This window comes from Scheffersomyces spartinae (assembly GCF_019049425.1).
Source record: "Scheffersomyces spartinae strain ARV_011 chromosome Unknown scaffold_14, whole genome shotgun sequence".
NCBI lineage: Eukaryota > Fungi > Ascomycota > Pichiomycetes > Serinales > Debaryomycetaceae > Lizanozyma > Lizanozyma spartinae.
Window position 1 is genome coordinate 39244 of NW_025065061.1, and position 16149 is coordinate 55392.

Genomic DNA, 16149 nt, shown 5'->3' on the forward strand with positions numbered 1-16149 from the left:
TTAGTATTAAAGTAAAAGAAAATAGACTGTAATAAGAAGTTATATAATTCTAATCCTCATCAATCTTCAAGTCATCACCTTCTAAATAGAATGGCTCAGGTAATGGTGCCTCATTGATATTCAGTTGTCTTACAGTCTTGATAAACTCACACTTTTGTGTTGGCTCGTTATCCTTCAAAATGATAATACCTGTATGACCTCTTAACTTTCTAACTGGAGAAAACCTTGAATCCTTAGCAAAAGCAATAAAGTTAGATTGCGCAGGAAGAACTCTAGACATGTTACTAAGTGAAAATGGAGTCTTTGAATAGCGAATTTTTAAAGGCTCATCACTCTTTGCAGCTTCTTCCTTCTCCTTCTCCTTTTTCTCTTTATCATTATCCGATTCCTTTTCACCTTCCTTCAACTTTGTTTCATTCTCAGACTTTGCAGCTGGCTTTGGCTCTTCATCAATATCCATTTTCCCGTCTTTAGCAGACTTCTTCTTTGCTCTAGCCTTTGCCTTAGCAGTTGTCGATAAAACAGCAGTTGTAATTTTATCTGGTTGCTTTTCCTTAGATTCTTCCACTTTGGGTGGATATTCAAAAAGCTCAGGTTTAGTATGACACAAAATATCAAACTTTGGTATTCTCAAGTCAGATCCCCTTATGCCAATTATAGAAGTTGGTGTGAAAGAGAGTGACAAAAAGTGAACCAATGGGTACCAGTACCATGATTGACAGAACAATGCCAACCCAACAATAGCCTTTGTATTCAAAGTATTTGTTTGTGTGTGTTCTAAATTGATTGTAACATTTCTACCACTGGCCTCAATAATACCCAGGGCTAAGGTTGCACCAAACTTTGCCAAGCCATCCTCATGTTTGTTTTTAATGGTGTTTGCATATTTAGAGGTAAAATCCTTCAACTTTGGATAGGTAACGTCATTCTGTTGAATCAAGATCATAGAAGTGGCAACAAGAGCACCTTGTCTAACAAAATCAACAGCATCTTTGGTCAAAGGTTCCAAAATCTTAAGTGCTGCTGGTAAACATCTACCAGCTGATGAGATACCCAACGCCATCGCAGCACCGTAACGTACATGAGGGTTATGTGACTGAGACAACAAGTCGACAATTTGTGGCACGGAATTAGGATCTCTGATTAAAATAAAACCCAAACCTAACACTGAGGCTCTTCTAACATTGTCAGATGGGTCAGACACAGCGCAATGTAATAATCTCTTGATTGCACTATTTCTACCGGTACCAGCATATGCCATAGCAACAGCAAACGCACCACCATACCTCAAAATACTATTCTCTTGGTCTAACAACTTTGAAATAATACCGTCTGCTTTTTCTTGTCTTCCATAACTCAAGAAAGCGATAGCAATAGCTAACCCTCTTATAATGTTTTCATGTTGAGTTTCTCGAGCATAGTTGAATAATTCGTCAATGGCTTCTTCATCACCAGAGCCTAACTTCACTAACCCGATGGCTAATGCTGCGGCTTGACCTGAAATAGCCGAATCTGAGTATAGAACAACCTTCAATGCTCTGTAAAGCTCGTTATTATTAGATCCCATACCTGACACACCAGCACCCAAACATGCTCCGTGTAACATGACATCAGTATCATTATTACCAGCAGAGTTACCATGGTCATCAATGAACAGTCTCAAATAATCATTAATTTCATTACCATGTCCAGTATAAATCAACCCTAAAGCGAAAAGCGACCCACCTTTTGTGTATGTTGAACCTGAGGATGATCCAGGTAAGTAAGGTTTCAACACGTTGCGCCCTTGACTCAAATTGCCCATGTGAATCACACCTAAGGCTGCAGTAGCTGAGAACTTGGACCAATTTGTAGCTTTACCTAACCATTCCAAATTCTTTCTGAAAAACGAATCATCAGTTGTACCAGCGTGCATGAAAGCGTTCATGAATGTAACTGCTGAATGATGAAGAGATAACTTCCCATCTAGTAAGTTCTTTGTTTTATTTAAAATGGAAATATCGGTGTTGTTATGGTCATGTAAAAAGGTGATCTCCAAGTCACGGGTAGGAACACCGCTTAAAATATGTAACAACTTTGATTTTATTTGGACATATTCAGTTTCATCTTCACCTTGATCATTTTTCAACTCTTCTATAACATTGATGAGTAATTCTTGAGAGGCAGTGTTGACCAAATCAAATCCACTTTGAAAAACAATTAACTTTTCCTTTTCGGATAACAATTCCTTGAAGATCTTTGTTGCCCATTTTGAATCATTCAATTGAATAATAATCTTAAAAATAGTAAAATAGTCAATATTACTTTTCAATTGCAACAAGAGTTCAATTAAAGCGTTCAAAACATGAGTTCTAAAGGTGGTATCTGAGACAACAGAATTAGTGGCCTGTAACACGTAATTGATGAGATTGACCGCTTGTTCTTCATTTTTTTCAACCTGTTCAGCTAAGATTGACTTGATCAATTCCAAACGATAACTTTCCAAAGCAATACCCAATCCCAATTTCAATTCACCGCCTATAATACATCTCTGCAACATCTTCTCGAAAATAGAAGTTAGTTGCGGGTCAATGTCTCCAGTACCTTCCAAGAACCGTGCCTGAGATAACGATGTATACCAGCTAATACAACGAGATACAATGGTCTCAACAAACTGGGATTGCTCATCAACATTGAATTCATCTCCAGCAGAAAGCGAATATTTAACAGATGCATCATAATCACCCAAGTTATAATAAACTTTAGAAATAATCAAAGCAGCCAACTGTCTTTTTTCAAAAGAATCGTCTTCATAAAGCTCTTCTAATTCAGTTATATTGTTAGCTATTTCAGACCATAATTGATCCACAACTTCATTCAACGTCGTCAACGCATATTCTTTTAAACTTGTGTCGGATTCTCCGAGTAGCGCAAGAATGGGGGCTGCGGATACTAACGCCATGATTTATCACTTGTGAATCTCTAGTTAGAAATATGACACTTCAATCTACAAAATGTCAATGCCAATTCCTATGAGTATCTAAGTGTTGGATTTGTCTTACTGTTGCCACTGTTCTATTAGATTTCAACGATCGCTCGACCAAGAAGAAAAAGCTAACGCGCTACCAAAACTTTAAAGTTACCCGGACACATATTTGAAACATAAGGTATATAAACAGTTACTGTAAAGCATAAACTAATAGTCCAATTATTATATTAAATTAAGTTAATATCTGATATCTAAAAACAAGAAACGAAATTGTCCTCAAAAAATGGGGGACATTTATGAAAACCACGAACAAATCTAGTACAACAATCTGGTGGCAATACGATAAGGAGTTTGTTCCAATTGTTCGTAGATAGACTTGATATCAGCATGATCGACATCGCTGATATCAGCCATTAAGTAAGCAACATCACCTCTGGAATCCGTGAATTGCTTTTCAATGTTGTGATTGGACAAAATGTTGTTGACGGTCTTCAAGACACCTGGAACGTTTTGATGGATATAGAGGACTCTGACAGTGTTTTCTTGGTCCAAGTCCAAAGCTCTCAAAGAGACTTCTGGGAAGTTAACGGCACCAGTAGAAGCACCTTCGTTAATGTACTTGGTCAACGCTGTACTGACTTCAACACCAATGGCAGATTGAGCTTCTTCGGTAGAACCACCAATATGTGGGGTTAAGATAACGTTTCTTAAAGAACACAATTCACTAGCCCATGAGTTCAAATTATCATTGAACAAGTCCTCACCGTTCTTAGCTGGTTCATGGGGGAATACATCGATAGCAGCACCACCGATCTTTCCAGCCTTCATGGCTTGAACTAAAGCTGGGATATCGACAACAGTACCTCTAGAAGCGTTAATAACGTAAGCACCATCCTTCATAGCAGCGAATTGAGGAGCACTCAACAAATTCTTGGTTTCAGGAGTTTCAGGGACATGTAAGGTAACAAAGTCAGCAACTCTCAATAATTCATTCAAAGAGTCAACTTGCTTTGAGTTACCCAATGACATGATCATGTTGACATCGTAGTAGACTACGTTCATACCCATTGATTCAGCCAAAACAGATAATTGAGAACCAATATGACCGTAACCGACAATACCCAATGTTTTACCTCTGATTTCCCAACATTTGGCACTAACCTTATTCCAGGTACCAGTGTGTAGTTCAATTGATCTATCACCCAATTGTCTTGACAAGGTAATGATTTCAGCAATGACCAATTCAGCAACAGAACGAGAATTAGAGAATGGAGAGTTGAAAACAGCAATACCTGATTTAGCGGCAAATTCCAAATCAACTTGGTTAGTGCCGATACAGAAACAACCAATAACAACCAAATTCTTAGCGGCTCTTAAAACCTTTTCAGTCAATTTGGTCTTTGATCTAATACCAATAGCATGGACTTGGCCAATCTTTTCAATCAATTCATCTTCAGGTAATGATGACTTGTAGAACTCAACTTGATAACCTTGTTGGTTGAAAATGTCAATAGCAGTGGTATTCACATTTTCCAACAACAAGATTTTGATATCACCAGTGGAGAAAGGCTTCAAGGCCTTCTTGTTTTGGGAATACAGGGTAAGATATGATGATTGAGTGGGGGAAGTAGAAACAGCATTAGGGGAGCCAGAAATGCTCATGGCCCTTTGGAATGTTTGCGCAATCTGTTGAGGTGAAGCCATCTTCGCTAATGTATAGTAGAAGACACTGTAGAGTAATATTTGTGTAAAGAAATTCTATACTATATACTATACAGCATAAGTAGAGATATGAATATATATATATATGTAATTTATATGTAGTGCCGAATTTATTTTGTATGGAATTTTTCAGTCTATCATGTGACATGGTCCCATACTTACTTAATAGTCACCCAGTATAGAGAAAGCCCAAGTATCGCTGAAAAAATTTTCAATGGTGACTAATTGTGTCGTGTCCTGTAATTTGCGCTAATAATCGGCGGTAGGTGACACACTATGTGGCCAAAGTAAGCATAATTGGTGTCAAGAACGTAGAGGTTGCAATAAATTGGCTTCCGGTAAAGGAATTGAACCTTTTATATCCCATGTAGTATTTAAATCTTAGCTAACAAAAGGGGTTACTCTTTGCATTCGATCCCGAGTCACTTTCTGACTCGGGCTGGCTATGGGGACTTGCCGTCGTCTATGAGTAAAAAAAATGAACAGCGCTACCATAATTATAACCAAAGGAGCATAAAAGTCACTTCACGTTCATTGTACGGGCTTTGGAGTGAACTAACCATCGTGCCTGTGGCTTTATTATCTCCTACGTACGCGATGTTTCCTACAGATGCGATTGTACACAATAGCACTAATGACGCATAATACGATCTGCCACGACTACTTACACCTGGTACTTCCTGGTTGCTCAGCCGTGAAGCCAGCAACAATTTCGAAAAGATCGTGCAACCATTTGGTTTAACTGATCATTGCCAATTGTACATGACAATTGATCAGGGGAGTATTAATAGGATGAGATGGCTATCAATTGGTTCATTAAAATTTTGAAATAGAAATCTACGTAGCAAATGCAAAATCTCAGTTATGGGTGGTCGGGCACAGTGCCATGGCCAATTTAGGGCATCTCATTGTACATATTATGGGAATAGCGTGGTTTTGCCAGGGATCGTCTATTAACAACAAGAAAAGGGGGGGATATCGTTAAAATGAAAAGTATCATACTACATTCCAGAGCAAATTAAGAAGATAGCCTATTTATATAAATATGCCATTTACAATATTGTAGGGATTAACATAGTAGAATAATATCTCGCTCGTGGTCACATAGATGAAGAAAATAGACCATGTATATACGAAATAATGCGCGCTACCATATAGATCAAACAGACATGAATCAAAAGGTTATCGATTTGTAGATTCATTCTTATCTGTTATTCTTTAGTTTAAAGCTACTTGATAACACTATGGCTGCTACTCCCTTTTCGGTTAGCAGTCCTTGTGAGGTGAAGGAGGAGAAAGACGGCGCAGAAATGGTCAAAGTGGTATGCCGTATACGACCAGCTGTTTTGGAAAGGGAACACAATGATGACGTGATTGCAACAGTTGTTGATAGTAGAACAGTGAGTTTAGGTCTGTCGTTGCAGTTTCCGTCCCATGTTTATTCTTATGATCAAGTATTTGGTCCTGGAGCTACACAGTCAGATATTTATAACTATTGTCTTAAAGGGCCCTTAGAGGACTTCTTTAATGGTTACAATGGTACGGTGATTGTATATGGTCAAACAGGACTGGGAAAAAGTTACACCATGATGGGTCCTCTAACTGGGATTGCCGATGGAGAAAATGCAAATGATGGAATTATACCGCGGGTAAGTAATCAAGTTTTCCAAAAGATCAATAGTGCCAGCTCCAACATAGAGTTTCAAGTGAGCATATCCTATTACGAAATATATTTGGAAGAAATACGTGATTTGCTTATTGCAAGCTCCCAACTGTCTCAAACAAAATATAATGTTACGCCAAAGATCACTATTCATGAAGATAAAGTTGAAGGTGTACATTTGAAGGGAATCAGTAATGCATTTGTTTCAAGTGCTGAGGAAATGCAGATGGTGTTGTCAACAGGATCACGAAATAGAGCCGTGGCATCCACATTAATGAATGAAGAATCATCTCGTTCACATGCTATATTCCAAATACATCTTTCTCAAAAGGATACATCTACTGGGGAGTTGAAACGACTGCAATTGTTTCTTGTTGATTTAGCTGGTCTGGAGAAAATAGGAAAGACAGGTGCTCTGCTGCATGGGTTAACTATAGAAGAAACAAAGCGAATTAATCAATCACTCAGTGCATTAGGAAACGTTATTAACGCCTTAACAGATGGCAAGTCAACCCATATACCTTATAGAGATTCCAAATTGACTCGAATTCTTCAAGAATCCTTGGGAGGGAATAGTCGAACTTCCTTGATTATAAACTGCGCTCCAACACGATATAATGAACAGGAAACGTTGTCTACACTTAGATTTGGTTCTCGAGCAAAATCGATCAAGAATCATGCACAAATCAATACGGAATTAAGTCATCATGCATTAAAGATCAAAGTGGAACACCTTGAAAGGGTGATAGAACAGAACCAGAAACAAATTCATCGACTTGAAGCCGAATTGGAGTTAACCAAAGGATCAAGAGATGTTGATATCCCTATTACACCTAAGAAATCCATCCAAACTAGTGGGGAAAATATGAATAGTTCTCTTGGATCAGGGTCTAAGCTTAATACCAATCGCCAATCACGAATTCCTATACCAATGTCATCTCCCACGGTTGGTAAAGTTCGAGATCGAGAAAACTATGAGAATGAACTTGGACGCCGTGATGCTAAAATTCGTCAACTAGAAACAACAATTTTAGAAATGAAGATGGCAAATTTGACTACTGCTCATGAAGAAGAGCTGAAGTTATTTCAGCTCGAGCAAACTCTTCAGCGACTCCATACTAAGCTAACAGATGTTGAAACAATCAATGTTAATCTTCGTAAACATTTAATTGCAAGTGAAAGACATTTAGAATATCGAGATGCTAGAATTAACCGCTTGAAGATGATGTTGAATGAGCAACAGGTTGCAGCATATCGAGAGACACGCAATTTTGAAGCTAAATTGGCCGATATGAAAGATAAAGTTAATGTAGAAGATCTGCCTACTACAGAAGATTTGAAAGTTTCAAATACGGCAGCACGTGACACCCAACGGTCAGAGAGGGATGCATTATCGGAATGCATTGAAGTATGTGAACATAGAACAGTGGAGCAATTTCTCAATCTGCCAACACAAGTACATCACGGGTTTCTGCCCAAAATGGGGTTGAATTTACGGATCGTCAAACCTTTACGTGGGGGTGGCAGTCGAGGGTCACTCAGTCTGCAACGGTCTCTGCTGTTATCAGAAGATGGAATCGGGCCTAGTTTCAGCGAGTAAGTGAAATGTGGGATATTATTAAAGGCCAATAGTTATGCTGAGGGGTGAGTTCTTATTTTATTATCAACCGTAGTCATTTGCATTGTCTTAACTGAAGGATAGCGGGGGAATTGACATGGTAATATGTTACAAAGCGAAATGTGGAGAGATAACCATGATTCTCAGCCGTTTGAAAGTTTCGGTAGCGCACACGTGATTGTTTATTATCATAATCATAACCAACATACTTCTTTACACGTTGAAGACCTTCTTAACATAACGGAGGTTGTTGTCATCGATGTCTGTTTTTTTTATATGATTTGAACAAAATAGCGTTGCTGCCAAGATAGAAAGTTCTTGAGGAATTCTTCCAAGACAAGAGAATAAAAGTAAAAAAGCGGAGTCGGAATCAAGCATAGTTTCAACGTCAGGGATTCTGTGCAGTGTATATCACGTTTTTTTTTGAGATATATGTATGGAAAAGGACACATGGCTTGGAAGCAACACACAAGAATTCTTGTCTTACGTGGAAAAGATCGAGAAATCAGACCAAAAGGATGACCGTGTGAAAATGCCCGAATTGTAACAAAGTATGGTCAACTAGCTAATGCATACAATACTATATACAAGACAACAGCATAAATAGCGGTATATTATTTTACAATGTAATGTAATTAATAGTAATGACATTAATTATGAAATGCTCTATTGTGTGCAGGGTTGTCGTGGTTCCCCATAATTATTTGCGCATCACATGTTCTGTCGTACAGAATCACCCGTGAGATCCATTAACGGTGAGTGCAAATTATACAAGGCTGGCGAAAGAAGTGGGGAGGAGTGAAACGGTGCTTAGCTATGGTTACTGCTGGACGACAACCCCCGTTAAACGGATACAAATTATGTATTTGCATATATTTGTTCGTACTACGGTATCATTTTGAGATAGTCATGACATATGTAAGTTGATGTCAACCATAGGTGTATGAAATTGTGTCGGCCAAATATTGGGCTTAAAAAGAATAGCTAATAACGAGATAAGCATTCACTGTAACAAAAGTGGGCACAAAACCCCCTTAAGAAACCGCGCTACCAATATAATAATATTAAAATCAATCACCTCCCACAAAAACTCACTAACAAATAACCAAGTATTAGAGTTGCATCTTTGTATATATCCTTTTCTTTACTTGTTTCTGTTTACATTATAGCTATTTTTCGGATCTCATAGTTAGATCGATCTATCAAAGCATACTTTTTTGACAGTATATGCTTGTTGATTTGTCCGTTCGCCTTATTATCCTAGTGTGAAGTCGAACGTACATTATTCTTGCTACGCTCTAATTATTTTGTCCAAAGCTTAAATATATAGAAATATCTTTCATAGTATTGGCTTGAAAACCGCAAAATGCATTCGAAAAGTTTTGCCTTTGATCGGATTAAAAATAAAGTCAAAGGTCGACGTGCAAGCGAACCTTCGGCGAAAACGATATCTTCAGCTTCTTCATCTCCACGGCCGTCGCAAGATTTACTGGGAGGCATATTTACTTCCTATAGAGGGGAATCGCCCGCTTATTCACCACATAGAGGTCTGGAAAGTTCTATTCTGTCACCACCCCCTGTTGTTATTGTTGAACCTCCATTGGAGCCTCGAAACGGATCATCTCCCTCCGCTTCTACTACTTCAAGACGAATGAGAGCACAAAGTTTGTCGCTGTTAGGAGTCAACAACCCGCTTAGTACATCAGGTGGATATCTAAGTTCCCGATCTCGTTCAAGAAGCAACTCCAATCCAAGGATTTTAAGAACAAGTAATCGGAAATCGAGTAAGGAATTAGCCCGTCACGAGTCCAATATGGTGGTTCAAAAGAAACTTAACGCATTGCTTCTGGATCTAGGTGTTCATTCTCCAATTCCGTTAAGAACAACAAACAACAATCTCAATGGATCTGTTGCTAAGAACTTTAAAATTCATATTGCTAATTCCAATGATGTGATATATCTACCTCCTGCTCTCCACGCCTCCTCCACCTATGATGATTTCGATAGCGGGATGGGAATTCCTATCGATGGATATATAGATCAAAGTCGGTATCGTGCTGAAGAAAACTCTCGTTCACCCACCTCTTCGTCCGAAGAAGATAGCGACGAGATAGCGTCGTCCACTGGTGGTAAATCACAACACGATCCTCCTCCTGACACTGATAATGTTCCTAAACATCTTAAACAACAATTGAAACTGTTTCAGGCACCCAACTTTCTTTCCACAAAGATTGAATCAGCAAACCATATCCCACACACATTTGCAGTCGTCATAGAACTTGAAAAGGACGAATGTCATTTGAAGGAAATTAATATCTCGCTATCTTCTCAAACAAATGTTAGTTGGCCACTGGGGGATTCATTCAATCGTAATTTCAACCGAGAGAAGTTTAATATTGGGAATATGGAGTGGTGTTTCCCCAACTTGAATGCTGCAGACTATTTTATTAGTACTTCAAATACAAATGACAGCAAATGCAAGCAATTATCACCAGAAGAATTGGCATGGAGAACACGTGAGTACCAATTGAAGGTTTCACCAGATTGTTCATCGGGCAATAGTACAAATAAAGCTTCAGGAAAAACATCAGGCTCATCTCACAATCAGTCCACTAGTTCGAGCCACCATTTTCCACTTGAATTCATTAAAGACATTCATGATTATGTTGATGGGCTTCATAACGAGAAGGAAAATCATAATCACAATCATAATCAAAATGAGGATAATACTACGTATAAAGCTGGTCTTTATTTGTTTATTTTACCCATTTTGATCCCCTTCAACATCCCACCTACGATCAATTCCATTAACGGGTATTTAAACCATTTTATGAATGTCAATATGCAGAAAGTTAGTGAAAAGTTTAACAGAAAGAGCTCCATCTATGCTCAATACAATGTTCCAATGATAAGAACACCTCCTTCAGTGGGTGATTCGGTGGCAGACAAACCAATTTATGTTAACCGTGTATGGAATGAATCCCTCCATTATATAATCACATTCCCCAAGAAATATGTCAGTTTGGGCTGTGAGCATGTCATCAATGTTAAGTTGGTCCCTCTTGTAAAGGATGTCATAATCAAGCGAATCAAGTTTAATGTATTGGAGAGAATTACATATGTCTCCAAGGATTTGGCTAAGGAGTACGATTATGACCTGGAAGACCCTTTCAATTTAAGATTCCCGGGTGATAACTCTCGTAAAAGAGAACGAGTCATCCCATTATGTGAATTGAAGACAAAGAACAAATACAACAATAATTTAGTGGACCCATACAAGGAAGAGGTTATCAAATGCCCTGATAATAATCTATTATTTAGTTGTTACGAGTTGGAGGACCCCACTGCTGTTAATTCGAAATATATTGCTACTCCATTGGATATAAATGTGGCATTACCGTTCTTAACAACGAAACTTGATAAGCTTGTTTTAACTTCATCTGTTCTGGAGCCAAAAACACCTAACCGTATTGTTTCCCGTAAGGCAAGTATTGTTGATCCTATTTCCAATTCACCTTCGTCTCCTTACATTGGTGCTTTGGAAACAAGCATTGCACACGATGGAATACAAGATGACTCTGTTGAATTAAAAGTTGATACTGTCTCTTTATTTGGAAATGAAGAACTGATAATACGCAACAACTTGAAAGATGGATACACCCTTCTTTCTAAGGCCTTATACCCCGATTCGAATTATCGTCATATTCAAATTAACCATCGGTTGCAAGTTTGTTTTCGTATAAGTAAGCCTGATCCAAAGGATGGATATAAAATGCATCATTACGAGGTTGTCGTTGATACACCTCTTATCCTCCTTAGTGCTAAATGTGATGATACGTCGACCCAATTGCCAAAATACGACGAGATTGCAACCCCTAGCACTTTGAATGACTCAAGCAATATTTTCCGTACACCTGATTACTCTGGACAGGGAGTCACCATTAAAGCTTTGAATGTCAATGACGATGGTACTATAAACTCGTACACTGATAGGTTACCTTCATTTGAAGAGGCTATATCTCTGAAAACCACTCCTATTATGCGTACGTTTTCTGTGTCTGAAGACCCTTTGAGTCGAATCCCAAGTATATCACTTCCCTCTTCAACAGAAATGCCGCTTGGACCTGCTCCTGCTTACCTGGATATGAATGAACTCGTGACATCAGAGTTGCCGCCTGATTTGAACTTGAGCGAGTCGGAAATTAATTCAAGCACCCAACCAAATATAAGAGATTCTTTAGCATGCTCATTTGGTCAGAAATCCAACAAGATGACAAGCAATTGCGATGAACGAACGTCGAAGTCAATTACTGAACATCCGGAATGTCAAGCAAACTGTACATTGATTGTAGACAATATGAAATCATCTTTGGAGAATTACCTGGGAGATTCTACTAAGGGTGTTCTGGTACCTTTAGAATTCGAGGAGGACATAAATGTACCTAAAGAACCCAAAAAAGATGCAAATGAGACTAACGGTGACAACGATTCATACACTGACCAAACTACGCAATCTACTGATAGTCCAATGACTAATAATGACACTATTCTGTCATTTCTGATAACTGAAGATGGAAATAAGAATGGTCCATCACTAAGCCCTTCTCCACCTGTCGTTCCAACAGATTCCAATACTTCAGAGAAAAAAGTAGTTCCCTCTGGTGATGATAATACTGGTGATGAGAAAGATATGATTGACCATGATTATACACTGCTGCTTCCTTTACTTGATAATTACAGCACTGATAACATCAAGAGCATTATAGAGTCTCTCACCGATCAAATTTCTTTGAAACAAGAGCAGGACATATACCATGCTGTTTGAATTATTTAATGGCCGCAATCCAATGCGTATATATGAATTAATGTGAAGTACTAGGATATACTTATAAGTGCTGTAATTTACCCCGAGTTCTGTAAATTACCACGACTTGATTTTTAAAGTGCGACAGACGGATCATAACGTAAAACCACAAGCCCATGTTCGCTCTTCAATGTCATCGAACCGTATAATAAAGGAAAGAATGCCAATAGAAACCATTTATATCAATAGGTTAGAAGAGAAGGTGCCCATATCGAAGTTGAAACTGACGATTCGTAGGGTATTTGGCCAATGTGGAACAATTATAAGCATCGAAGCCAACAGTAGTCTAAAACGACGCGGACAAGTATTTGTCACTTACAGTAAGAAAGAAGAGTCCAAAGCGGCAATAGAGCGGTTTCAAGATTTCAGATTATTCAGGAATCCTATTAAAGTATCTTATGCCCACAGTACATCTGATAAAATACTTAGATTGAACGGTGAGATGGATAAGATTCAAGAACGAAGACGACTCAGAAAGAAGAGAGCCAATGCAGCTGCAGCAGCTTTTGCTATTGCTGCTAAGAAACAACATATGAAGAGTACCAACCATTCGGAGACTCCAATAGCACCTACTACCCCTGTGAAGGCCCAGGGAACGTTAAACGTGACAGAATGGAAACTGTTACCCCCACATAATGTGCTTTTGTTACAGGGCATCTCATCTCAACATACTAAAGATACGATTTGCAAGATATTCGAAAGTAGCAATGGGTTCACAAACGTGCGGTACGTTGGTGTTCGGAGGTTAGCATTTATTGAGTTCGAAATAGAGGCAATGGCTACTGCTTGTTTGGAAACAATAGAGGGAATGATACAGCAAGAGTTTGGGAACGATGCGCTTCTTTCGTATGCAAAGAAGTAGCGCCCAAGACCCATAGGTACACAGACAGAATCTAATAGAATGTTAGTATAAGTGTATAGGGGTATCTGTTATAGAACGACATTTTCACTAAATAAAAGATATAATGTAAGTCATATAATGCGCCATATGCCTTCTGATTGCATAATACTATAAACGGTTTTAGTCACGTGATATTTCAGAAATTAACAGCCCATAGGATCGTATACGGTAATTCTAATACTATACTTAAATATTACTGCTAGATTTTTACATATACATTTTCTTACTATAGACAAATGACTGCGTCGTCCCTAACAAGTCTACGGATGAATGCTAAAGTGGCAGTGGTAGGTGGTGGAGTATCTGGACTCTCGTTTGCGTATTTCCTTAGTAAACTTCGACCTGATGTTAACATCACCATCTACGAGAAAAGTAACAGAGCAGGAGGTTGGATCTGTACTGAACCTCAGCCAAAAGCTGGTGGCTACTTTGAAAAGGGACCTAGAACCCTTCGAGGAGTTCGTTCGGGTACTTTGCTAATAGTAGATATTCTACGTCGTTTAGGTTTAAGTAATCAGATCCAAGTGATCCCCAAGAGTTCTACAGTCAACAAGAAATATTTACTATACGACGGTCAATTGGTCCAGACCCCCGATTCTGCATTATCTACCCTAAAATTCTTGGAAACAGGTATTTTAAAGGGCGTACCATTGAGCATACTACGTGAACCATTTCAGAAATCGACTACAAAGAAGGACCAAATTACGGATGAATCCATAGAATCATTTTTTAAACGAAGATTTGGGAACGCTCGATTGATAGATAACATGTTAAGTGCCATTATTTATGGGGTGTATTCTGGTGATCCTTCCAAGTTAAGTATTCGATCAATTTTCCCCCAATTAGTTAAGTTTGAAGACGACCATGGATCTTTAGTTAGAGGCTGGTTCAAATCTCGTTCTCAAGCTGAATCTGAATCTGTTGATCCCGAAACCACAGTGTTACGTCAATATGAGGAGTCAATTGCACCTGAAGCAGGCTTGAACTCCTTGAAGTCGCAATTGAGTTCATTCTCCATGCTAAAGTTAAAGGATGGTCTACAGGTACTACCCACAGCTATAGCGTCATATTTGGAATCAGAAGGGGTGAATAAGAATACGACTACCACCACTATAGAATATGGGACAGACATAACGGCCATCGATCCTAAGAACTTGACCATTACAACTTCCAAAGAAGGGGTGCCAAAGAAATTTGATCATATTCGCTCAACAATCAACAGCAACACGTTGGCAAACTTAATTGGAAGAAATAAAGATACTTTCAATTTAGATTATGCCACGATTTTCCTTGTGAATGCTTACTCCAAGTCAGCGAAGTTGATCAACAAACACGGGTTTGGGTTCTTGGTTCCTCGTAGTACCAAGACTCCCGAAATGCTATTAGGAACTATCAATGATTCGGATATCGAGCAAAATAGCGTCCAGTTGTTTGAGAGAGAATCTTTAGAAGAGACAGAGACAGCACAACCCCTAGACTCATATAATAAAATAACATTTATGTTTGGTGGGCCACATTATAATAGAGAGATTCCTTCTGAAAATATTAGATTACGGTTAGTGAGGGAATCATTGACGAGATATTTAGGCATAGACCTTTCAGAGCATCGATTGATAATATTGAAACCAGGTGAAAAATTGAGTACTCCCATTAATGATTCAGATATTGTTATCTCGTACGCCTTACAACAAGATTGCATTCCCCAGTATAATGTTGGTTATGAAGAGAAGAAGACCAATGCAATCAAGTGGTTAAATGAAGTTAGTGGAGGGAAGTTCTCATTAGGAGGAATGGCATTTGCTAAACAGGTGGGTGTACCAGATTGTGTTTTCAATGCATTTGAAGATGCATATTCAATTTCTGGCATTAAAGATGGAAATTAAGTGCATGGCTATAAGCTTGATGGTGTAGAAGTAATTCTTATGTAATGATGAATCTTTTTGTAAATTATTTCGCTTCTTAATAATCAAAAGTCGTGGTCCATTATATTTACACTTTCTTTGAAATATACCATATAATCGTGGGAAAACACTTAGTACTTTATAACAACGATATCATGTTCTAAATGTAACAACTTTGGAATAATCCTAAATATAAAGCTCCTCAACATTCCTAAAATCTCTATCTGTTCAATATTCAGAAGCGGTTCCATGGTCTAGCGGTATGACGTCTCTCTCACCCAGAGAAGGTCTCGAGTTCGATCCTCGATGGAATCAATTCTTTTTTATTCCCTGGTTATTATTGTACCCCTTTTGCCCCACTCACATTATGATTTCGTTCAGATTTACGTACTTTTTAGACGAGGCTACCGAGAGAGGTTCAATAAAAACCCTTTTTACTAATTTAAAATGGACCACAAATTAGACCAGTAACATTACATATCAATACCCAATACTGTTTGTAGACTTAGGTA

At 38.4% G+C, this 16149-nt stretch overlaps 5 protein-coding genes and 1 non-coding gene across 6 annotated transcripts; 5 read left to right on the plus strand and 1 right to left on the minus strand.

Annotated features, from left to right (window-relative positions):
* Positions 1-49: 49 nt before the first annotated feature.
* RPN2 (proteasome regulatory particle base subunit) lies at positions 50-2941 on the minus strand (the record flags this gene model as incomplete). Its single annotated transcript, XM_043191885.1, has 1 exon — positions 50-2941. One exon carries the CDS (start codon positions 2939-2941, stop codon positions 50-52), a length of 2892 nt encoding a protein of 963 aa, XP_043048517.1.
* Positions 2942-5919: 2978 nt separating this feature from the next.
* KIP4 (Kip4p) lies at positions 5920-7953 on the plus strand (the record flags this gene model as incomplete). The annotated part of the gene is made up of 1 exon (XM_043191886.1): positions 5920-7953. A coding segment is annotated over one exon (2034 nt), but the record flags the coding sequence as incomplete, so codon positions are not given.
* A 927-nt stretch (positions 7954-8880) lies between these two features.
* On the plus strand, positions 8881-12796 carry ECM21 (Ecm21p; the record flags this gene model as incomplete). The annotated part of the gene is made up of 2 exons (XM_043191887.1): positions 8881-8889; positions 9317-12796. 2 exons carry the CDS (start codon positions 8881-8883, stop codon positions 12794-12796), a joined length of 3489 nt encoding a protein of 1162 aa, XP_043048519.1.
* Positions 12797-12965: 169 nt separating this feature from the next.
* On the plus strand, positions 12966-13697 carry KQ657_001078 (uncharacterized protein; the record flags this gene model as incomplete). The annotated part of the gene is made up of 1 exon (XM_043191888.1): positions 12966-13697. The coding sequence occupies one exon, from the start codon at positions 12966-12968 to the stop codon at positions 13695-13697; it is 732 nt and encodes a 243-aa protein (XP_043048520.1).
* A 275-nt stretch (positions 13698-13972) lies between these two features.
* On the plus strand, positions 13973-15619 carry HEM14 (oxygen-dependent protoporphyrinogen oxidase; the record flags this gene model as incomplete). The annotated part of the gene is made up of 1 exon (XM_043191889.1): positions 13973-15619. The coding sequence occupies one exon, from the start codon at positions 13973-13975 to the stop codon at positions 15617-15619; it is 1647 nt and encodes a 548-aa protein (XP_043048521.1).
* Positions 15620-15880: 261 nt separating this feature from the next.
* On the plus strand, positions 15881-15952 carry KQ657_001080. Its single transcript has one exon. It is a non-coding gene; the product is annotated as a tRNA-Val (tRNA).
* Positions 15953-16149: the final 197 nt, after the last annotated feature.